This window comes from Delphinus delphis, chromosome 6 (assembly GCF_949987515.2).
Source record: "Delphinus delphis chromosome 6, mDelDel1.2, whole genome shotgun sequence".
NCBI classification, from domain to species: Eukaryota; Metazoa; Chordata; class Mammalia; order Artiodactyla; family Delphinidae; genus Delphinus; species Delphinus delphis.
This window is the reverse complement of record NC_082688.1, coordinates 3,652,128-3,676,168: the sequence shown is the minus strand read 5'-3', so window position 1 is coordinate 3,676,168 and position 24,041 is coordinate 3,652,128. Positions and strand designations below refer to the sequence as shown.

Genomic DNA, 24,041 nt, shown 5'->3' with positions numbered 1-24,041 from the left:
AAAGTGGGGTCGGCACCTACTCGGGAGGGCTGGTCAAAGCCAGCTGGAACGAGGGGGTGGTGTCTGCAGACAGTAGGTGCTACGGACTCCGGGACTCCTCCTGCCTGGCTGAGGCAGTGGCCTGAACGGAGGCAGGGGCGTGGGCCCGGTGACCTCCAGAAAGCACAGAACTGCGCAGGCCGGGCTGGGTCAGCAGTGGCCTGGCTTAGAAGTACGATGATGAGCAGATGCCCAGATGTGTGAGGACATCTGTTAGCCCAGAGAGGGAAGGACGGGGTGGAGACTTGTTAAGGAAAGGGGGACCGGGGAAGGAACCAGAAACTGCCTAGTGGTTTCCAGACAGGACAGGGACCACGAACAGCCGCTTCAGCTCTGGCAGGCCCCAGCGACCAGGAAATCGGCCCCAGGATGGGGGGGGGGCGGGGTGTTGGCAGGAGGGACAGGGACTTCCCCACCCCCTCCCCCAGCTCATGGTAAATGGTCATTGTGTTTGGTTTCCGGCAGTGGCCTCCTCTCCTGCCAGGACCCTGGTTTTCCTGCCCCAGCCAGAAGCTTCCCCTTTGATTTCTAAACAGCAGCCACGGCCTGGATCTCAGTGCTGGGGCCAGTGAGGAAGAGGAGGGGGGAGAGGGGGAGAGGCGGAAAGAGAGAGAGAGGGAGACAAGGCAGACCCTTGGGCAGGGGTAGGGCTCAGCTCTGCCTCTCCCTCGGTTCCTCAGGGATACAGACGGACAGAGGGAGGGAAGGAGGGAGGGAGAGAAGCAGCTGAGCGGCCCACCCCTGCGAGCACGCAGGCCGGACCCTCCAACACACAAAGCCCAAGGAGCTGCCAGACATAATGAAAGTCAGATGAGTGCTGGGCTGGTGTCAGGCCGCCCACCCCCACCCTCCCAGGGGTCTCGCTCCAGCCACTAATGAAGACCAGAGCTGTGGGTGGATGAGGGTCGGGGAGTGTGCCTGGCCGGGCCACCGGCCAAGCTCAGCAATAAAGGGTCTCCCCGGCCCGAGGTTCTCCCACCAAGAGCTCCCTCCACCCCCTGCCTTCCCCCCACTCTGGGCAGGGAGATGTGCTTTATCCTCGGGTAAGTATGCATCCCGGCCCCGTCTAGGCACTGGGGACACACAGAGGCACGAGACCCAGGCTGGCAATTACAACTTACCCGGGCCTAAAGTGACAAAGCAGGGATACCAAGGGGCCCTCGCCAGCTCGGGGGCTCAGGAACCCTGATGAGCTCTCCGACCCAGGAATGGCCTCTGTCCAGGCCCCAACCCTGGATTCTGCCACCCTGGCCGCACAGTCAGGTAGTGGGCGGGGGGGGGAACTCCTCCCCCGCCCCCCGCTGCCCAGAGCACACTAGAGACAGGAGTCCAGCCCTCACCTAGTTCCCCCAACCACATGCATGATAGGCACACCCCCGTTCTGAATCCTCCCAAATCCTTACAGATTCAGGGTGTCGGCGCATTTTCTAATCAAGAAGTGAGTCACCCCTCCACCTGAGAGGCCCTTGTCCCAACCTCCCCGCCTGGACACCGGGCCCCACAGATTGGAGGCCTGTCTCCCCACTCCCCCGCTTTGAGCAGCCCAGAACATCGGAGTCCACTTCTGCCCCCAAGGGGGGCTGTCTGTAAGACCACTGTGCTCCCAACCGCCTCTGAGGATTCTAGAAGATTGCCGCCCTATCACTCGTTCACCACCTGCATTTCGAAGCCAAACTGCCTAAGCCGGCCCCGGCCTGGCCACGGGGACTAAATACGGCCCAGCCCTGCTGTAGGGAAAGGCACAGACGCAAACAGACAGCGACTGCCCGCGGGAGCAAGTCTACCTGGGTTGCAGGGGCGCGGGAGTGGCACACCTGGGCTCGGTGAGGTCACGCACTGGGACGGATAGAGGGGGGCACGAAGACCCGGTTCTGGTCCCGAAACTGTTGGACCGGCTGGCGGCAGCCCCTCCGCCCACCTGGCTGCCTTGGGGTTGGCGCAAGGAGGGGGATTTCTGCGGAAGGACCCTCCCCCTCCGCAACCTCCGGACTGGGGGCGGTGACCACCACCACTGGAGGTGGGTGACCCGCTAAGGACGCTGGGCCCCCACCCACTCCTCGCTCGGCCGAGCGCCGGGCCAGCCTGGCTCACCCACCTCCAGGCGCGGCAGGTCGGGGTCGAGCTGTGTGAAACTGTGCAGCACCACCGGGCAGCTGTCGGGGCCGCCCACCTCCAGGCGCACGGCGTCCCACACGCTGCGGCTCCGCCGGGAGCCCGGAAACAGCGGCTCGGCGCCGCCCGCAGGCCCGGCCGCCTCGGCCCACATGCGCTGCACCATGGGCGGCTCGCAGCGGCGCGGGCGGCCGGCCGGGCCGCGGGACCCGGGGCGGCGCGGGCGCGGGGCCGGCCCGGCGCGCGGCGGCGTCGGCGGCGGCGGCGGCCCGCGCGGCTCGGCCCTGCCTGCGCTCTGAGCCCGCGGCCCGGCCCCGCTGAGGTCAGGCCGGGGGCGGGGCCGGCTGGCCAGGGGCGGGGATCGGGAGGCGGGGCCTGCGGCGTGGAGGGGCGGGGCCAGGAGAGGGAGCGGCCAGAGACGCCGGAGGGGAGTGTGTACGCCTGCGCGCGCGCAACTCCGGTGGAGTGATGGCGGCTTGTGTCTTAGGGAGTGCTCGTGCGGCGTGTGTCGTGGGGCTGCGGGTTCCACGGTTAGGCCCTTTGTGTGGGTGCGTGCGCGGGCGCAGCGCACGGGTTGTGTAGCTGTGTGACTTGTGTAAGTGTCGACGTGTGGCCAAGCAGTGGGTCTCCACCTCCCATAAATTCCAGTTAAGCCCCTCCCTAGCTCTGTGGCCTCGGACAAGTTGCTTGACCTCTCTGAGCCTTAGTTTCGTCACCCGAGAGGATCGCAGTGGGTAACTGACATATATAGCACTCACTCTGCCGATGCCTGTGCCTCGCTGTGTGCTCCCGCGTCCTGGAACCGGGTCCTCAGTGCACACGTGCATTTGGAAGTCATGAGGGTTGGGGTGTGTATTTGGTGCGGGGGGAAGGGGCCTCTGCCTGCACTGTCTCAGCCCTAAGGCCACCCTGAGGAGGTACAGGCAGGAGGGAGGCAGCAGAGGAGGGGCAGTTGGGGGAAAGGGGGAGAACCCAGACCAGGCATCACCAGGTGGGGCCAGCACTCAAGAGTGAGGAGGGATCACGAGAGACAAATGCCAGCTGGGCACCTGCCACTGGTCTGGTCACCTGGGGCCACTCACTGGTGGCTTGAGTGCTCAAGGTCTCAGGGCAGCCTTCAGGGTGGATGTAAGGATGCTGAGGGCTGGGGAGGAAGCAGGGCTAGGGAGCCTCAGCTGCGCTTTCTAGAAGCCAGGGAGGAGGCAAGTAGACGGATGAATGAATGGGACCCTCCCGCACACCAGCACACTGCCCAGGCCTGCCCCGGGCCTCAGCCCTCAGCCCTCACAGAGGCCTGCCGTTGCTGTCAGCAGCCCCGGCAATGCCACCAACCTCCCCAGAACTGGTTCCATACCACTGGGCCTCAGTTTCCCATCTGTAAAATGAGAGGGCAGGTCCAGACTACTCATTCCATAAGCATATCTCGTGCACCCACCGTGTGCCAGGCCTCAGATACCCATGGACAGTGGGGGCCCAGCAGCTCCCACCCACTTGCGTGCCCATGTGGGCAGCTTGAGCACCTGCCGGATGGTTCTCCATCAGGCACAAGGCGAGGCCTTGACAAAGACGGAAAACAACTTGGTGATTTCTATTAAAGGCATTAAAAACGCTCATGCCATGAAAAAGAATGTGTATATGCATAACTGAATCACTTCGCCGTACATCAGAAATTAACACAACATAAGTCAACTCTGCTTCAGTAAAATAAATTTGGAAAAAAAACCCAAAAACGCTCATGGCTTTGATTCAACAATCCCACTCTTGGGAATTAACCCTAAGGAAGCATTCAGAGATGTGGGCATGGATTTCTGTACAACGATGTTTATGGAAACCTCAATTACAACTCTACCAAAGGAATCAACTCAAACACCCTATGCAGACTTACTGTCAGGACACCGTGTGCCATTACCTACCACAGTAGGACAGTGATACAGGGAGATGCTCGGCTATAACTGTAAAGTCAGAAAACCACGATGCAGAGCATACTTTTAGAAGCTGACATTCCACGCGTGCATATGACTAGAGGGACCTACTTTGCAAAAGGAATGGTGGCTATTTCTGGGCAGTGCTATACACTGTTTTCTTTTTACTTCTCAGAATTTGCTAATTTTTCTAAAATATTTTAGTAATCACACACACATAATAAGAAACGCTGGGTTCTGTTTGTTGTTTTCATTTTTAAAGCAAGACGGGTAGATTTGGCTGGGGGTGGAGACCCCTAGGAGGCTGTTGAGGAAGCCCCAGGGGAGGGTGAGGTGGGTGGGACATATTTAGAGGAATGAGGTCTTCAAAGACCAAGACAGGGGTGACCTGGACACTGGACACGGCCTTGGGCTAGAAGCTTCTCTTCCCACACTCCTCCTGGGGCCAAACTCTCAGTGCCTGGAGAGCCCAGCATCTGCCTGTACTCACTTTATCTCTTTTCTCTGCTCCCTTTATCTCTTTCTCCCAGGGAGGGGCCTGGGAAGCAAGCTCGTGCCCGTTTTACAGCTGGGGAAAGGGGCCCATGGAGGCCAAGTGACTCCTGAGTGCACCAAGGTCACTACCTCTCTGACCTTGAAGGTCAAGGGGGCCAGGGTTAGGGAGGCCCAAGCAGGCTGGGGAGGTGAGGACTGGGGAGTTCCATCAGGACGCAACACACCAACACAGTCGGCCTGGCTGCCTCCCATCCGACTACCTGGACATCATTTGCATGGAGGGGGCGATGGGGGGGGTTCCCTCTGGTTGGTGTCTGTCTGGTTGGTGCCTGTCCCCCTCCCCGCCTTGTTCCCCCCACTTTGGGGCTCCCCTCCCGGGTCCTGGCAAGCTTGTTTGCTGCTCCAGCTGCGTGAACATGAGCGCACACACACGCGCACACCCTTAGTCCCCAGAGGGGCAGGGTAGCACAGAAGCCAGGTTCTGGCGCTGAAATACCTGGGCTTAAAGTCCAGCTCCACCCCTTTCTTACTGTGTGACCCTCCCTCCCTGCCAATGCCACCCACCCCTCAGCCCTCGGCCCCTGAAGAGTCACCCGATCTCCAAGGCACCGTTTTCTCCTGGTTAGCAAAGGGAAGACAGCAGAGGTAAAGCTCCTCACCAGGGACTGCAGTTCCCTGAGGCCCCCCTCCCCGACCCTCAAGCACGTCCCCTCACGATCCTCCCCCAAAGCTGTGGGGTAGATCTCTTCCCAAGGGCAAAAGAGAGGGGGCCAGGACAATAGGTGCCACCTGATGGATGAACACAGAGCCACCCACGAAGTGCCCTTGCCAAAAACCTAACCTGAATCCAACCAGGCCTCTGCATGGAACAACCTTTTGGGGGAATGACAGGGCACAGAACATGTTAAACACATATAAGGATGCACCCCACAAATTCCAGACTCTGGGAATCTTCACAGGACAAACCACCCAGTTTCAACAAATACATTTCAGGGGAAAACACAAAGGGGAAACTGTAGATTAAAATAAAGGTGGGACAGGGACTTCCCTGGTGGTCCAGTGGGTAAGACTCCGAGCTCCCAATGCAGGGGGCCCGGGTTCGATCCCTGGTCGAGGAACTAGACCCTGCATGCATACCGCAACTAAGAAGCCCGCGTGCCACAACTAAGACCCGGCGCAGCCAAAATAAATAAATAAATATTTTAAAAAATAAATAAAATAAAGGTGGGACATACGACCAAATGCAACGTGCGGATTCTGGATTGTGATTTGAACAGGGCAACTGTTTTTTTTTTAGAAAAAAAAAAGAAAGAAAGAAAACAAAGAAAACCCTGAGGAACAACTGGGATTATTTGAACACTACTGGATATCTGATGATAGCCAGATGATAGACATCATTTTTTGGGTGTGCTCACAGGATTTTGGTTACTATTAGAGTAACGTATTAAATATCGATGGATGGGGCTTCCCTGGTGGCGCAGTGGTTGAGAGTCCGCCTGCCGATGCAGGGGACACGGGTTCGTGTCCCGGTCTGGGAAGATCCCACATGCCGCAGAGCGGCTGGGCCCGTGAGCCATGGCCGCTGAGCCTGCGCGTCCGGAGCCTGTTGCTCTGCAACGGGAGAGGCCACGGCAGTGAGAGGCCCGCGTATCGCAAAAAAAAAAAAAAAAATATATATATATAGATAGATAGATAGATAGATAGATAGATCGATAGATGGATGGAATGATGTGCCTGGGATTCGTGTCAATATCGTTTGCTGTGGGGAAGGCGGGCAGGACATGGGGCCGGTAAGAGAAGAAGACGCAGCACGAGTGGCCCCGCACTTGGTGATCACGAGCCTGCGTGTCTTTATGCCATTTTCTCCACTTTTGTGTCTTTTTGGAATTTTCCGTAATAGAAGTTAGAAAAGAAAAAGGACACAGTTTGAGACTTGTCCCCTAATGCTGCTGAGGCTCCCAGTAGCCCTGGAGGGAGGGGAGCAACCTCCGGACCCGGGGCCAGCGCAGTGACCACGCCCCCACCTTCACCATTTCCCAGGCTCCTCGCTCCACACCCAAGGGGCACTCAGAGCATCCTTACAACACAAGGGGCCCGAGGCAGTGGGCAGCTGGGAAACTGAATCATGCAGCTCAGATGGGGCTGGAGGCAAACCCAGGGACCTCGGGCAAGCCTGAAATCGAGTCTATGCTAACCTGGGCCCTTGGAGAGTCTGCTGGGAGGGAGAGCGAGTACAAAGCACTGTACAGCCTTTCCCCGGAGAGCGGATCTGTCCTTCCCTGGGCGTCACAAGGAGCCCTGGACGACATCGCCGTACAGACCGTTCCTGTAGGCAGGACGCTCCTCGCACGGGAAGCTCAAAAGACAGGTCTCTAGCTGACAGCTGGGAAGAGAACCGGGCCAAATCTAGCCCACGTGTGTTTTGCTTGGCTTGCAAAGTGTTTTTCATATTTTGAGCCAACAGTAAAAGGTCAGGTGATTTCATAGAAAAATCCACATTTCTGGCTGCTCCTGTAACTTTGGACAACCCAGCCGCACCGGGTCTGTGTTCCCACGCAACAGGAGGCCGGGCGGGAGCTGACAGGCAGCTGTCCTCTCCAGCCGGGCCATCTGCTTGTGGGTTTGCCCCAGACCCCACTGGGCTTCCCAGAGGCCCCTGAGTAGCCACCTCCGGTTTAAGGAAAAGGTGTCTCAGGCCAAACCTCTGGGGCCCCTTTTCCTACCCGCTGTCGTCTGATCATTGGTCCCCCTGATGCACAGCAACCGGAGGGGTCTTGACCCTTCAGAGCCCCCCAGCCCCTCGCCCTCAGACAAAAGACCAACTGCTTGGTGCACCCCAGCTTGCATCTCTGGGGTCCTCTGTCACCACGCCCAGTGAGGCTCACACAGAACAGCTGCGGTCCTCAGAGCCTCGAGCCAGCCCTTCTCTGCCTAGCCCATGCTTCCCACTTCCCACCCATCACTTTGCCCAGCACAGGGTCCCAGAAAATGGGGTTGGGGCCCAGGGTGCAACTCTGGGGAAGCCCGGCAGGCACACGGTGGCTCAGAGCGAGAACTGATTCAAGGAAATGTCCAGATGACAAGGGCCTTGGTCATCACCTCCTCCAGCCTGGGCTCGGCCAAGGTGATGGAGGGAGCTGGTGGCCCAATGAGGAACAGGTACCCGGACTCGGACCAGGCCTTTGTGGAAAACCTTTCACCTCTCACTGGGCAGGTGGAGGTCACCAGGTCTGTCTGTCTTTTCTGGTCTATATTTAGAGCCTGGGGAGGTCATTGAAGGGGTGTGGCCTGGCCAGGCTCCTCGGTCATTCCCCTGACCTGATGTCACCATTCCTGGCAGCCTGAGTCCTGGGGTAGCCCTCTGTGGACGGGTGAGCACACACCTTGGCAGGAGGTGATGCACCTGGGCTGAGCGTGGGAACTGTTGGCACAGCGAGTGGGCCCAGCTTAGCCCCACCTCCTCTGCCGCTGGTCCCTGGGAACTTCCAGGGACCGCCTCCTCCTCTTTGGCCTCACAGGCTGGAGGCCAAGCTCAGAAATGGTCAGGAGGTGGGAAGCGAAGCTTCCAAACATCTAGGAGACCATCCTGGGTGGAGGGGTTTGACATCATCATCGCCCCAAATCTCTGACCTCACAGGGCGTTGCAGTCCCAGGGTGACCAGAACAAGATGAATCAATGCCCGGAGCCGTGGAAGTGGCCCAGGACGAGGATGCCCGGCATTCCAGATGAGCTATGAGCTCGCCATGCGGCCTCCCTTCCTCCCCTGGAGGTGGGTGTGCGTGGCCCTGACTCTAACTCTTGGGACGCTAAGGGGGACACTCGGAGGGGCACACGTGTGATCCAGGGCCACAGAGTGAGACCAGGAGCCACTCTGATGACTGTCCTCCACTCCCAGAGCGCTCAGGGCCCAGCACCCTGAGGGGTCCCTGACGTCCCCAAAGGCCACCAATCCAACGTGTGACGAGCCCGAGGTGGGAGTGCAGGGGAGGAGAGAGGAAGAGAAACAGAAGGGACACAAACACGTGGAAACTGAGCCTGTCACACGAGAATCACGGAGGGGAAGGTCAGAAAGGGAGGGGTCCCGTCCCTCACAGGGACCACGCCGGTGGAACGTTGGGCACACACGACCAAGGAGCGGGCCTGTAGGTTTGGGAAACTCTTAAAACGTAGAGCCTAGGTTTGTGTTCAAGTCCCTGCTGTGCACCTTCCTAGCCTCAGTTTCTCCATCAGTAAGAGGGGGATAATAACAATAATACTAGTAGTAGTAATACCACCACCACTCGGCTCTCAGGAAAGATGATGAAACAATGCACAAGAGCTCTTTGTAATCTGAGACGCATCATATGAACTCGCGGAGCCGCTAGGACAAGCCACAGCCACCCTAACCCGCCTGGGCAGGGAGCAGGTAGACAGGCCGGCCAGGTGGGCAGACACGGGTACCAGGGTAACCGCCACCACCACCACCACCACCCGCCTCCTCTTTCACACCCAGAATGGGAGATGGAGCCTCCCCGGGCAGCTTCCAGCCAAACTTCTTCCACCAGTTCTGACGGGAGGGGAGGACGTCAAGGGCCCTGGCCGCGGCCTAGCCAGTCTCTCAGCAGAGGCACCGATTGCCGGGGAAACTCACCTCGGTGGCCGGTGCCGGCAGAGGTGTCTTCGGCCAAGGTGTGGGGCTTTGGAGAGCAGCACGGCGGGCGACGGCCCTCCGTCTGGTGGTCACCCCAGAGACACAGGCGAGGAACACCCAACCCTTCCTGCCTCTGGGCTCGGCAGGCCTGGCTTCCTGGGCCATCATGGGGTGGGAGCCAGGCCGGGGGTGGGCTCCCAGAGAGGCCCTCTGCCAGTCTGTCTGCCCATCTGCCGGCCCCAGTGGAGTCGGGCGCCCGAGTGCCTAGGCCTGGTGTCACCCGCGGGGCTGTCATACCTGTTCCCGTGGTAAACAGGGCCAGGAATTCCCACTCTTACCAGGTTGAGAGCCAGCCAAGGGTGGGTGGACCGGGCTGTGTCCTGAGCCGGGCCAGTAGCTGCAGCTCAGACCTGCTGTCTTAGGGTGGGCCCAGCTGTGTCCCCCAGCACCCTGGGGCCCTGTCCCCATCCCCCCTGCCTGGGGGGAAATCACCACCCAGAGTCAGAAAAGGTGGCGAGTACATGTCACGGAGGTCAAAGCAGCTTGGCCAGTGGGGCCCCCAGGCAGGTGTGAGCCCTGCCAGGCCCCGTGGAGGGTGCGCAGGAGACCCCGCTTTCTCTAAGCCACCATCTAATTCCAGAAGCCTTCCCCGCCACTCAGCCCTCGGAGCTCCTCCACCCCTGGCACCCAGACATGGGATTTAATTTTAAACTGCGGGGACCAACTAGGGTTGGCAACCGTTTATTTTGCCAAGTAGGGCAGTAAAAAAAAAAAAAAAAATGCCATCACTATCATTACCACTATCACCACTATCATTACCATCGTTTCAGAAAAGACCCCACCAAAAGTAACAAGCAGGGCATACGATCAGAAAAATGGATAATTGTTAAATGAATACATTTGGCTTTAAGGGAAACTCACGACCTTGTCTCCATTTTTCTCATTTTGCTGCAAACCAGACATTGTATGCCATGGGATGAGCCCAACCCACACATCTGACAAATGGAAAAACTGAGGCCCCGGGGAGCAAGGACTTGCCCAAGATATCACAGGGAGAATCCGGGTCCTGTCTGTGTGCACCTCTGCAGAGCCCACATACGCTCCCTTCGTCGGCATACACAGCCCAGATGCCCAGACCCAGAGATGCCAGGATGACCCAGAGGCCAAGGGCTGCTTCCTTACCCTCCTCGGACCCTGGTGGGCAGCCGGCTGGGCACGCAGGATCGTGGAGGCCGAGAGGAGAAGGGGGTGGACAGGGGGTCCGGAGCCAGCCCACAGGCACATCAGGCCCCGGGGCCCTGGCGGGGTTGCCGGGGCCCAGCATGCCGCCCTGGCGCCAAGCCCCGCCAGCACTTGCTCTGCCTCTCTGAGCAAGTGTTTCACATCCTCTTCCGGTGGCTTTGTGGGGCGCAGGCGACCCGAGAGCAGGCAGCTCAGAGCCGCGGAACCGAGAGCTGGTTCCTGCCCCCGCCTGGTACTGCCTCCCTTTGGGACTCGCAGGTTCCTCCTCTCTCTGAGCCTCAGTTTCCTGATCCATTATAGGAGGGGGTGGCGGTGTACAGAGGTTTTCAAATTCAAATCCTCGCCCCCCACCTCTGGGGCAGGAGACTTTCTTTCATGGAAGAAAGGATCCCCGGGACACAGGAGCCCCTAGGGTGGGGCTTCTCTCGGGGATGTGGGTGGGCATCTGGAGGTTGGGGGGCTGAGTGGGAGGGGTTCCAGGTAGACCTCGAGGCAGCCGTCTTCCTGCCTGCAGGCGCCCACCGCATGTCTGCACCCAGAGCGCAGCATGTTTCCCCGGCACTAAAATCCCTCCAAAGGCTTCTGTCCAGCCCACAGAAGAATCCAAAGTCCTCCCTGCCCCCAGCCCCCTCCCACTCACTCGGCCCTGACTCACCCCATGCTCACCTCCACTCAGGCACCCCCTGCTTCTTCTCCCCAGCCACCTTAGCCCTTCTGTGCATGGTGGCTCTTAATCTGGACCTTTGGGAAACTGGTGGGTTTGGGAGACTGGGCTCTCTATCAGCAGCTCTGGGACTCTGGGCCAGCGACTTAGTGGCCTCAGTTTCCTCATTTGTAAAATGGGCACAAGGATGCTGCAGGATTCAACAAGAACTCAGCACAGGCCTGGTTCGTGGTTGGAACTGGGGGGGCCTGCACTCTGATCGTGTCCCATGGACGTGGGCCTGGCATGTAATGTACACTCAGTGAATGTTGGCGGAGTTGCCCCTGCACCAGGGGTACTGTGGCCTGGCTCCACCTCCAAGAGCAACCACCAGACGGCAGTGTGAGGTCTGTTGGGTGCCCGGCATGCAGCCCTGCAACCGGATCCCAGTGGATAACTTGGAAATGTTTGTTGTCACCCTGGTCCGGCAGAGGGGAGGCCAAGAGGGCTGGCAGACACGCTCTGGTCCACTTTCTCGGGGACAGGCTGGCATGGCAGGGCTCCCCCAGGTGCTCAGTCTTGGGGAGAAGCCCCGTGCAGGCTCCAGCAGGACATGGGTGAGGCAGGGGGCAGTAGAGTTCCGAGGAGGGAGACAGCCCTGTGGGGCCTGGGCAGACCCCACCCTTGGCCTCTCTCCCCCTGTGTTGCCAGCTGACTGGCCATGTGACCTCGGGCACCCCTCGATGCGGTTTGGCTGCCCTGGAAGTGGACCAGCGAGCTCTCCCTAGCCTTGGAGGCATTGGATGAAATGGGGGAGGGCCTTCCCCGAGCCATGGCCTCCTGGTCCCTGGGCCCAGCGCTGTGGCAGGGATGAGCAGGTGGGCGACGGGATGGGAAAGCCTTTCCAACTGTGAGGACATTCCTGGGGGTGGCGGAGAACTTCAGGAGGCCTTTAGAAGAAGCAGGGGTGGGGTCACAGGAGCCAATAGGGAGCCAGGCTGCCCAGTTAGGTGTGTCTGTGTGTTAATGCCTTTGATTTGACAGGCATTTATTGAGGGCTTCCCGGGTACCAGGATCCGTGCCGCGTGGCACGTCTCCCTCCCGGAGCTCCTGAGCACCAGACAAGGCTCCCTGGGCTCTTCTCCAATGACCCTAGCCCCCGCACAGGTCAGCCTGGCCTCAGAGACATTTGGGCCATTCCTTTGTGAGCCAGGCCAGGCCCCGGGCAGGGCTGGACCCGAGCAGTGGGCCCTGAGCTCTGGGAAGGCCGAGGGCCTGAGTCACAGCCAGGAGGTAGGACAGGACCAGCTGCAGGCAAGAAAGGCAGGAGCCCTGAGGAGGAGGGGCGAGGGGGGGAGAGGCAGGGCCCATCCACCCCTCCTCCCACCCGTGTAGGGCAGAGCAGAGGCGCCTTTGTTCCTTGCCGGCCTTGTGTCACCACATGGCCCACACCATCACTGTCACGGCCTGGAACGGAGACCGGCCACGGAGAGCCAGGGCTCTGAGGCTGGGACCAGTTAGGGGCGCTCCACCTGCAAACCCCCCCCCGCCCCCGCCACTTCTCCACCTCCATTCCTGTGCCCCTGTACTGTGCACGGAGCCCTGGGTGGGCGTGGCCTCGGGGAACATGCACACCAGCCCTGAGATGCTACCCCGGCTTCCACGCCTGTCCCAGGACACCAAGGTCACGTGACCTGAAAATGGCACTCTGCCCACGATGCAGGCAGCCCCGGGATAAGGCACCTCGTCAGCCACACACGAGCCCAGACGTAGCAAAACCCCACTCGGGGACACACGTGTACGCACAGACGTGCGCCCCGAATCAAGCCCTTTGGGCAGGGGAGGGATTCCAGGGGAGCCTGCTGCCTCCGGCATGTGGGGTCCTCTCACCCTCGTCAGACTCCGGGGGCGGGGAGTGGGGGCAGGCCCTGGTGGGTGGGAAGCACACTGTTTATAAACACCGCGTGGCTGTCGCTAGGAGCTGTGACTCAGAGCCAGAGTGGTGACTCCAATTCAAGCTGTTTACTCAGCACAACATCCTGTCCAGGAAGCAGGCGGGAGAGGCCTGGGGCCAAGCTTTCGTTCCTGTTTCCTGCAGCCTCCTGACCTGACTTGGGGTCCTGCTGGGGGTGGGGACAGCCCGGTTCTCCTCCCTCTCATTTCTGGGAACCTGAGGCCCATCATCAGGTCGCTCAACACAGTCACCACCAGCCTGGCTCTGCTAGGTAGGGGTGATGCCACAGCCGTGCGCACCAGTGGCCCAGCCCCACGAGCTGGGAGAGGGGCTTAGGTCCGGGGGTTTCACCTAAGGCAAATAGAAGCCTTGCAGGCAGAAGCGGCTACTGATGAGACAAAACACCTTTCCACCCAGCATTTGTGAAACAGATGAAGCCACGGCGACTACCTCTGCTGTAAAACAGAAAACCAAGGCCCAGAGAGGGCAAACAATTTGCCCGCGGCTGCACAGATGGTCAGTGCCAACCTCAGGTATATGCCTGGGCCTGTCCGGTCCCCAGGGCAGCTTGCTTTCCTCCACTGTGCACTGGGTTAAAGTGGATTTGTTCCTGGCGGCGCGGGCAGGTTTGGGGCTGCTGGGTCCCCGTCAGCAGGGTGGGTGGTCTGTCCGCTGTATGAGGCCCAGCTTGAGATTCTGACATCCATTTCCCTGTTCACCTCCCCCACCCCCAACTCCATGCCTAAACCGGAGTCAACGACCTCCCTAGTATTTCTGCTGTTCACTGATATGCCAGTGTGGATATCATTTAATCGTCACAATGTGTGAGGCAGTTTTGCAGGAGAGCTTGGGGACAGAGCTCAGAGACAGCACTGAACTCACCCAAAGCCACACAGCAGTCTGGCTTTGGGGCTGTTGTTCCCAAGCTGCTCCCAGCTTTTCATAAGAGCCGAGGGAGAGTCTATCCTCGAGGTGCCCTTCCATGGGCAGGGGGTCCCTCTTTACATGAAGGCCATCGGGGGCCTGAGCCTCAGAGTGACTTGTGGAAGGCCACACGCCCGAACCGGGAGGCTTTGTCCCCTCTTCCAGGCTGGGGAGACGTGGGGACCCCTGGGAACGGCAGAGCCACAGGGAGCATCTGCCAGGGGAGCTGGGAGGGAGAAAGACAGAGGGGCTGTGCTTGTTTTGAGAGCTGAGGCTTGGCCCCGCCCCAGGCAGGACAGTAACCCAGCGGCCAGCTGCTCTGACTACTGATTCACTGGCCACAGGGCTCCCCTGCTCGGGCTGTCCACCCGTCGGCCCCTTTAACCAGCCCGCTGAGTCACACAGTTTGCCGAGGATCTGAGAATCCGGGCCCTGCCCCAGCTGCTCCCCATGGCTTTGCGCCAGCAGGATCTAGCCGGGCCAAGGGTGCCAGCAGCCCCCTCCCGTGGCAGCCGAGGACAGTTCCCCGTCCCTTCGGGCCTGCACCCGCGTCCAGCTCGGCAAGGAGTTCAACATCCAACTCCATGGATTAGAGTGGCAGCCACGAGCTGGGGCTCCAGGTAGACGGAGTCTGGGCTCAAACCCAGAGCCTGCCACTCACTGGCTGGGGGAGCTGGCAAGTGACTTTCTCCCCACCCCGCGCTGAGCCTGGTCCGAAGCCACACATGGGGATGACCTCTGCTTCCAAAAGCTCGCATGGGTTAAATGCAATATCGGGTGGAAGCACTTAGGATGGGGCCTGGCATAGGCCACATGTTCAAAAAACCTTATCCTCAAGTAGCCTAGGACACTCTGTGGGGAAGAATCAGTGGTTTTCCTTTTTAATCCCCAAATCGGGACTGACTGACACTGTCGTAAAATGCAATTGAAATGTCGCAGCAACATCCAATTGCCGTAAAAATCTCTAAGCAATTTCAGTTTATCTTGCATCCCTGAGGGACTGGTAATGGGGTTTTCAGCCTGCACCATCTGCAGACCAGAGTGGCCCCGGGGGCCCAACTACAGCACCACACTCAGACCACAACTGATTAACTGAGCAGGTACTAGATGCCAGGCCCTGCTCAAGTGCTGGGAATATACCAGGGAATGAAACAGATAAAGATCAGCTTCTGGTCCTGCAGTATAATAAGTTAAATACTTGTTTGAAGGCAAGCATGCTAGAGAAGAAAAAAATAGAATAGAGTAATGGGATTGGAGAGCTGCAACTTTAAATAAGGTGGACGAGCTGAGAAAGTACCACTAATAAAATGTTAATAAAACAATCATCCAGGGCTTCCCTGGTGGCGCAGTGGTTGGGAGTCCGCCTGCCGATGCAGGGGACACAGGTTCATGCCCCGGTCCGGGAGGATCCCACATGCCGCGGAGCGGCTGGGCCCGTGAGCCATGGCCGCTGAGCCTGCGCGTCCGGAGCCTGTGCTCCGCAACGGGAGAGGCCACAACAGTGAGAGGCCCGCGTACCGCAAAAACAAAAACAACAACAACAAAAAACACAATCATTCACTGTGGGATTGGTTTGTGTCTCGCCACTCAGTTGGGCTATAAGTTCGATCCGCCCCGTTCGCCCTCATACCCAAGCACCTGGAACGAGGGCCGGCCCGTGGTGGGTTCTCACACTGCCGATGGGCAGATGGATGACTGTGTCACTCACACGTGCACACGCACACCATCACAGGAGTGCAAAGGCCACTGTGTTCTAAGCATCTTTTCAGTTCTTCCCTCTCTTATTGGAACGGGTCTAAGCTCCTTGATAGCAGGGACACTGTTCCCTGACGTATCGACCCCTGGAACATTGCCTGGCACACCGTGGGCTCTCAACAAATACTCCGTGGTCCAGGTGGTCCCTCCGGCTTCTAAGTTCCTGGACTCGAAAATATTCAGGGTTTGGGGCCAATGAGCTCCATCTGGGAAGATGACCAGGAAAGCTTCCTGGAGGAGGTGGTGAGGCTAGAGAGGAGCCTGAGGAATGGCAAAGAGGAAGGGCGAGGCCCAGTCTGCCAATCTGCCATTAAAACGCTTTCCAGAGAGTGGGGCTGGGAGCACAGGTGGGGGGCATGCCCAGGCAGGAGCAATGGGGAAGCCAGGTTTTCTGGAAAACAGGAGCCTGGAGGCTCCCAGAAGCCAGCCTGCCTGGGGATGTCGGTTGGGGGAGGTGGGCAGTCGACTCAACTCTGGTTCACCCTGGGTTTTTTTTCTCCTTCGTGAGTCCCCAGCTCAGTAACAATTCTTCGGGAACGGGTCTCTGCTCGTCGGGTAAGCAGAGCTCGCTCTGGCGTGGTTAGGCCCGGCCTGGAAAGCCCCTTCCCGAAGCCCAGCCAGGCCTACTGAGGCTGCGGGGGGAGAGGGAGCTGAGCCCACAGTCAGGCCCCTGTGCCCAGCGGGGCCTGGTCAGTCAGGGCTTCAGGGCCAGGGGAGTCAGGACAAACGGGCTCTTGTGGTGAGGAGGCTGCCTGCCGTGCCAGGGACACTGCGTACCCGGCGCCGCCACCCACCCGCCTGCGGGGGCCCAGGGCCTGGGAAGCGGGGCTGCCCTTTCAGAGGGGGACCTCCTGAGCTGTCCTGGCCTCTGAAAAGGACCTGGGGCTCCAGCTGGCTGCGGGAGATGGTGGGGCTGGTGCCCACTGCCTTCTTTCTCACAGTTCTTCTCCAGCAGGACGGTGGGGGGTGGGAGGGCGAGAGGGTGCCCTGGGGCTGAGTGACAGTTTCACGGCCTTTGTCCCAGCCTCCCACCGTCCACTGTCCTTCTGCCAAGCCCTGGACTTTGCTCCTTCCTTGGTTCCTCCCACAGAAGGCGAGACTCCAGGGCCTTCACCTGCTCATACCTGGGACAAGGGACAGGGGCGCCAAGGCACCAGCTGGCCTCCTCTGCCTGGGGACCCTCCAAGAGCTGTATAGGTCTCCACGCGACAGCAAGAGCGTGCCCACGCGTGCCAGGCATGTGCTAAGCACTTTAGAGCCCTGTGAGCCGGGCACACTTCTCAACCCATTTAAAGATGAGAGGTTGAGGGGTCCAGCCTCCTCACGGTCAAGGCTTGGGCCTGGTGCTCTGCAAAGGCAAGATGCCTGCATGCACGCATGTGCACACACGCCTGTGCTCGCACGATCCACGCTCTCCCTCCCCCAGGCACCAGGCGTGAGTCTGCACGTGTCCTTTCACACGTGTGCTCGCTCAGCCACTGCCGGACTGCCGTGCCCACTACTGGCACGTGATGACAGACGTGGCCACAAATTCACTCAGACGTGCACATATTCACCCAAAGGCAGGGGGATGCTCCCAAGACATTCGCATGTCCATGTGCAGGATGGGACACCCAACCCCAGGAGCCTCGCCTGTACTTCATACTGCCAGGCGATGGCCACCCCATGTCCCCAGACTCAGTGAGCACGCTTCCTCAGGGACACCCCATGCCTGCTCCCGGCAGGGCTGGTGAGAGAGGAAGGAGGCCCACACTCTGTGCTGGGATTTCCTGGTCCCAAGCGGCTGTGAAAGAAACTGGTTTTGAAATCCTGGAGAATGGCAGTTGTTGCCGTCGTCTGCCGTGACGCAGACGTGGCACTGCCCACCTACAAGCTCCCTGCCCCCAAAGTCCGCAGCTGCCACCTCCCTGGCCACCCAGGGCCTCAGGCCAGGTGGACTGCCTCGCCCTTGAACTTCAACCCCGAGCAACTAGAAGGTCAAAGGGCAACCTTCCAGTCCGCACCTTCCAGTCCCTATGCGGGCAGCGGTGTGGGGGGTTGGTCAGGGGCCTGGAACGCTGGCTTCAGGGAAGAAGGCTACGCAGGGAAAGCTCGCCGTACGGCCTGGACAATCTTCTCAGCTTCTCTGGGCCCCAGTTTCCCCAGCTGGAAATAGGCGGGGATTCAACTTGGCGCCCTGCCCCCAGCTCTCCAAGGGTGGTCAACACTGCTTGTCCACACAGCTGGTGGGCCACACGGCCACCTGCCTTCCTTGAAGGGTTAAAGGCATTTCCTGCCACCTGCAGAGGGCTTGCCTATGCCCGTGCCAGGTGCTTCAGGGACATTTCACACACCTTGACATCCAGGGAGTCCACAGGTGAGGCAAGCAAGGCAGGGAGGAGCGAAGGCATCTACCTGTCTGGATGCCGCAAATCGCCCCAGACTTCTCTCTCCCCTTTGACCTCTAGACAGCCTCACCTCCCACATGACCAGGGGCCAGGGCCTCCCTTACAGATGGTGATGGAGATGGGCCACAGCCCAGACAGATGGGGGTGGGTAGCAGCAAGAATCTCGTTGGAACAGATTCATCTCAGATGGTGGCAGCCCCAATGGCTTCAACACTGTCCTCCTCACCTCCCCCCCACGTTCTCACCCTCCCAGTTCTGAGCTGGACAGTTACTGGGAAAGGGCCTCTTGCGACAAAGGCCTGTGGTCACGGTGGAGTTCCAAGAGTGGAGGGGCTGGGAGGTGGGTAAGTTTTGGGGCTCAGGGTCACTCACTGGCCAAGGGGACTTTCCTCTCCACCGTCCAGGGTCACCCCCTCCCCACCGCAGCTCCAAAGAGTCAGGTGGGCACACCTGGACTCTCAGGTGGTACCAGAGAAGAGGCCCTGTGCCTTCCCCCAGTAAACCGGTTCTGGACCCCAACCCAGAAAGCGGGGACGATCTGGGGTGCCCCCCCAGCCCCGGGGTGGACCCGCCCCCTCTTACCCTGAGGGGTGGGGTGGAGTGGGGCAAGGGCCCAGCTGCCTCACTTCGGTGAACTGAGCTCCCTCCCTGCAGAAAGCCCAGGGTGGGTGGGGGCAGTGCCCCAGCGTCTTGGTTCCCTCCCGCGCCGGTGGCCTCCTGCCCGTCCTCCGCGGCTACCCGCGGGGCTGGGGCTCACCTCGTCTGCCCGCGCGCTCGGCGGCGGGACCACCAGCATGAACGCCGGCAGGGGCGCGCCGCCACGCCCCGCTCCGGGCACTGCTGCCGGCGCCCGGGTCCCGGGCCATTGTCTGCGCCGTCCTCGCCCCGCCCCCTCCTCCCGCTGCGCTCGAAGCGAGGGCTGGGGACGGGGGTGCGGGAACTGGGCAGTCAAGGCCAGGATCGTCCGGCAGCCCCGCGCTGCCCGCACGCCGAACACAGGTGTCCAGCACCGGGTTACCGGGTGCCGCCGGAGCCTCCCCCAACCCTGGAGGTGGGCACGCCCCCTCCCCGTTTGACAGATGCGGCCAGGGAGGCACAGAGGGGTGAGACGATGGCCCGAGGTCACTCAGAGAGTGAACGGTCACGGTCAGTCTAGAATCCTGGCTCGGGGTCACCAGCAGTCTCACTCCTCCCTGCCCAGCTCCAAAATCCAACCACTGGGCAGCCTGGCCCCTACCAGAGTGGGGCCAGCCTCTCCTCCCTTCCAACACGCCACCCTGTCCTGTGGTCGAGGGGCTCCTTCCTGGCTACCCACAGCCCTCATCCCTGTTCTTGGGGCTGCTGGGCACGGGGTCAGCGCCCACAAACTAAAGCAGCCCCTAAGAGGCCCACAGGGCCGGACTTCCTTCCATCCCCGTGGCACCCCATTTCCTCACACTGGGGAGCAGTGAGCCACCACGGGTTTAATGCCTGTTCCAGGACACTGAGTGCTAAGCACTGAGCTGGGATACAGACACAGGTGTCCATCTCCAAAGCCAGTGAATGGCCTTAACCACGAGGCCGCCTGCCTCCCCTGGACCGTGGAGACGGATGCAGATGGGCAGATGAAGAAGCAGTGCCTGGCCTGGTCCTGGTCCCTCACCCTCCCACCCCAAGGCCCCATAGGTGGCATAATTTATGCACTGAATGGTGAACACACGGGTACAAGGGTAGCTGTGACTACAGACGGGGAAACTGAGGCTAGTAAGAAGGGGCATGCCAGGGCCACACAGCCAAGTCTCCAAGGCGGCCCAGAACAGAAATCCTCTATCTCAGCGCTCCACCCGTCGCCCCCTCCAGCAACACCCTGCGTTGCCGCCCTGCTCCAGGCCCAGGTGACTCATGGCTTCAGCGTGCAGGGGGTGCAAAGCACAAGACACCATACTCCCCCCAACCCTGGCTGGTACTGGGTTCCACCTGCTGTGCCCTCTGACCCTGCACTTTATGACATTCTGCTACCATCAACTGTCACTCAGGTGTCCAGGAAATAGCCGTTGCTAGGAGACTGGCCTGATGCAGGTGGCTGGCTGGCAGGGTGGGGCAATGGGGAGCGGGGAGCAGGCTAGGGTTTCCCTCAGGAAGACTCAGAGGTTGAGGCTGCTGGGTGGAAGAGGAGGGTGTGGTAGACCAGCCACAGAGTGGCTAAGGCTACACACACCCATGGGAAAGCCCCAGCCCCGAGCCTTCCTGCAGGCAAGTATTTTGGGGACCCGTAGTTGCCAAGCAACTCCTCCCGGTTGCCATGGGAACTCTCCTTTCTCCTGGGACTTATCATTTTTAGGGAGATGCCCTCTCCTCTCCACCTCCTCACCCTGGCCTGGCTGCCCTGGGAGGGGACATTGACGCCCCAAAACCTCATTCCCCCACCCCCAGGGAGACCACTCAGCCGTGACCCTAAGAGAAGGCTCACTGAGGTTCAAAAACCCAGAACCCTAAGAAAATGCAGAGAACAGAGTTCAAAGCCTTCATTACAGCGGGGTGAGGACAAAGGGGTTCATTAGCTCTGTTTACGTCTCCACTCCCGCTGTTAACCACCACCTTGGGGCCTGCCCTGCCCTGACCGTTGGGAGCTCACTGTAATTGGAAGAATTTGCCCCCAACGCCCATGCCCATGCCGAGACCCTCCCAGGCTTGTCTGCACGCAGGGACGCGCCCTCACCAGCCCTGCCACTATCTAGCTGTGGGAGTCCCTTGGCCTTCCAGGGCCTCAGTTTCCCAAAAGTGAGGGTGGCAGCAGTGCTGATCTTGCAGATACAGCGAGACACTGCAGCCCAAGGCCAGACGCAGGGAAGGTGCCATGGGCTGGCTGTCGTTACAACAGGCATCTCCGCAGCCCGGGATGGAGGTGTGGGAGTGGCCTAAAACTCTACAGAGCGTGGCCCCGTGGCCAGTGTGCCACTGCTGGCCGAGCGGCCACCAAACCCAGGTCCCCAGGGTCCCAGCCCAATGCCTTCCCCACTGGATCTATTGCTTGTCCTATACCCTTGTCCCTCGTGTCTATGGTCAGATCCCCTCAGATGGGAGTCAAGGTGCTCCGCACGGGCCAAGTGCTCAGCTCTGAGGCCCTCGATGAACATCCGCTGCGTAAATCCCTCAGTGACCCACCGCCAAGGGCTACTGGCCCCGGCCTTGTGAGTTGCAGAAGCGCCCAAAGGACACAGGAAGAAACGGCCTCCACTTCCCGGGCCAGGGCCACGCGGGGCACTTTGCTGCATCTCAGTGATGCCTCGGGGAGCCCAGGGGCCCTGGTCCTCGGCAACAGATGGTGCTCCCCGCTTTGTACAACCGGGCAGAACCCCACCAGGCGGGCCATGGGAGAGCTCAGGCAGCATCGCCCCCTTCGGGCAGGGTCTCTGGGGAAGGGACCCCTCAAGCATTGACCTGCTCGGCCTGCCCACCCATCCCCATGGCTGCCTTCTGTGATCCCCCCAACATCTGGGACGCACGGACACCCGGCCGGCGGTAATGGGAGAGCTGTCTGGAAACCACCCCCAGTGTAATCATAGCTGCAGGGCCCCTGCAAGCAGCTGAGAAGGGTCGGCTCAGCTTGCTGGTATAGCAGGAAACGAAAAACTAACCCTTGTGGGTCTGACGGGGTCGGGCCCCGTGGCGGCCCATCCAGGTCGCCACCCAGTCACTACCCCGGGGCCCCGCCTTGTTTGATTTCCTCCGCAGCGCGTCACCCCTGAACTGACTGTGCTCCTGGACTGTTTACAATTTTGTGTCTGTCGTCTCCTCGCAACTGGAAGGTGAGACCTTTGTCTACGCGCCGCGGCTGTTCAGAGCCGCGCCGGGGCCGTCGCAAGGAGGGCACAGCGCCACCTGCTGGTGCTGCGTCAGGACGCGCCGAGCTGCGGAGCCGTGCTGTCCCCGACAGGGCACCCCCAGGCTCCACTCACACCCCAAAACCTCCAGCCGGGGGCCAAGCCCCGGAGACCTGATTAGACCCCAACTGGTGCCCCCATCCCTGAGGACACCTGGGTACCTGGCCTTCGGGGGTAGAATCACTTCAATGTCCTTGTTGTGGACTGAACTGTGTCCCCACGAAAGGTAAGTTGAAGTCCTAACCTTGTGCACCTGTGAATAAGACCTTATTTGGAAATAGTCTTTTTTTTTTTAGGAGCACTCTTTTTTTAAAAAATTAATTTTTACTGGATTATAGTTGATTTACAATGTCGTGTTAGTTTCTGCTGTACGGCAAAGTGAATCAGTTATACATCTACATATATCCACTCTTTTTTAGATTCTTTTCCCATATAGGCCATTGCAGAGTACTGAGTAGAGTTCCCTGTGCTATACAGCAGGTTCTTATTAGTTATCTGTTTTATATATAGTAGTGTGTACATGTCAATCCCATCTCCCAATTTATTCCCCCCGCCGCTTTCCCCCTTCGTAAGCATAGGTTTGTTTTCCACATCTGTGACTCTATTTGTTTTGTAAATAACTTCATTTGCGCCATTTTTAAAGATTCCACATATAAGCGATATCACATGATATTTGTCTTTCTCTGGAAAAAGGGTCTTTGCAGACATGATCAAGTTAGGCTGAGGTCATACTGGAGTAGGGTGGGCCCTAATCAAATGACCAGTGTCCTTATAAGAAGAGGGAAAACTGGACACATACACACAGAGGAGGCCACTTGAGTATGGAAGCAGAGTTTGGAGGGATGCGTCTACAAGGCAGGGAACATTAAGGATTGCTGGCAACCACCAGAAGCTGGCAGAGGCAAGGAAGGATCCCCTCCTAGAGTCTTCAAAGAGCATGGTGGCCTCCAGAACTAAGAGAGAATAAATTTCTGTTGTTTTGAGTCACACAGTTTATGGTACTTTGTTACAGCAGCTAAAGGAAACTAATACACCACCCCACCTCCAGTGGACCAAGTACCACCTCTGCTACCCCAGCCAAGTGCAGCCAAGCCAGTGTTCCAGGCAGAGCCCAGGAACCTGATGACCATGCAGGTGACCTGGGGCAGTGAGGATGGAGCGCAGGTGAGCACTTGGTAGATGCCAGACCCAATCATCATTCTCATCTTCAGCATCATAACCTCCCCTCCTCAAATCAACCCTGACCACAGGACATTTCCTTCCGGAATATCTCTCTTCACCCACTCATTGCCTAGATGAATCCCACCAATAACCCGAGAATGGTCTCAGAGACAGACCCCACCCTGAGCCTCAGCTGAGACCACAGCCCAGCCTCCTGGGGGACCTCGAGGCAGAGGCTCCCAGCTGAGCTGAGCCTGCCTCCTGGTCACAGACACTGAGAGGGTCAGTGTTTGTCCTTGTACGCGCTACGTTAGGGGATGCTGTCGCATGGCACAGACACCGGGACGTCCTTCCAGGTCTTGCCCTGCCCTCCTCCCCGCTCTCCTTCTCAGCTCTCCCAGCCACACTGGCTCCTGTCTCACTTCCTCCTGGCTACGAAATCTTCTGTTTCCAAGTCTCTTCACCTTTGACCTTCCCCCAGGCTCATGCTCACAGAGTGTGCAGGGCTAGGCTGCTCTTGTCTCTCTGGTCACAGCATCAACGTCACCTTGGAGGCCTTTTAGACCCTCCAGGGGCTCCTGGCCCTCCTTCCAGGGCCCTGACTCATTCCCTAGAGCACTTGCTCTTCTCTCTCACGGGGATTTGCTTTCCTGCTTTTGTCCATCTGCCCTTCCAAGCTGTGAGCTCCTGGGTGAGTGCCCAGGGCACAGTAGCTGAACCAATAGAGGATCTTGGAGCCCCCTCCTGCCTCTGAGCAGCTCATATTGTGGACCTGGAGGCTAGCAATAAAAGGTGCCTGTTGGGTCGGAGGCAGGGGGATGCCCAGAATGACTCCCGGGTGCCCCTTCCCTGCTCCAGTTGCTCCATTGAGCAGAGTGAGCACAGCCCGCCCCCTGGTGGTCATCCCCAGCAC

At 59.5% G+C, this 24,041-nt stretch overlaps 1 protein-coding gene across 4 annotated transcripts in view; it reads right to left on the bottom strand.

The window, feature by feature from the left end:
• Nucleotides 1-24,041, bottom strand: part of RALGDS (ral guanine nucleotide dissociation stimulator) — a 46,984-nt gene that overhangs the window by 21,541 nt on the left and 1,402 nt on the right. For 2 of the 4 annotated variants that reach the window (XM_060013869.1, XM_060013870.1), the window contains exon 1: nucleotides 2,135-2,317. The exons of 1 other annotated variant lie outside the window; for it this stretch is intronic. In XM_060013869.1, coding sequence (XP_059869852.1) covers nucleotides 2,135-2,317 — 183 coding nt within the window. Of the gene's footprint in view, nucleotides 1-2,134; nucleotides 2,318-10,381; nucleotides 10,530-24,041 lie in introns of those variants that run through there. One more of the 4 variants, XM_060013871.1, reaches the window with a different exon arrangement.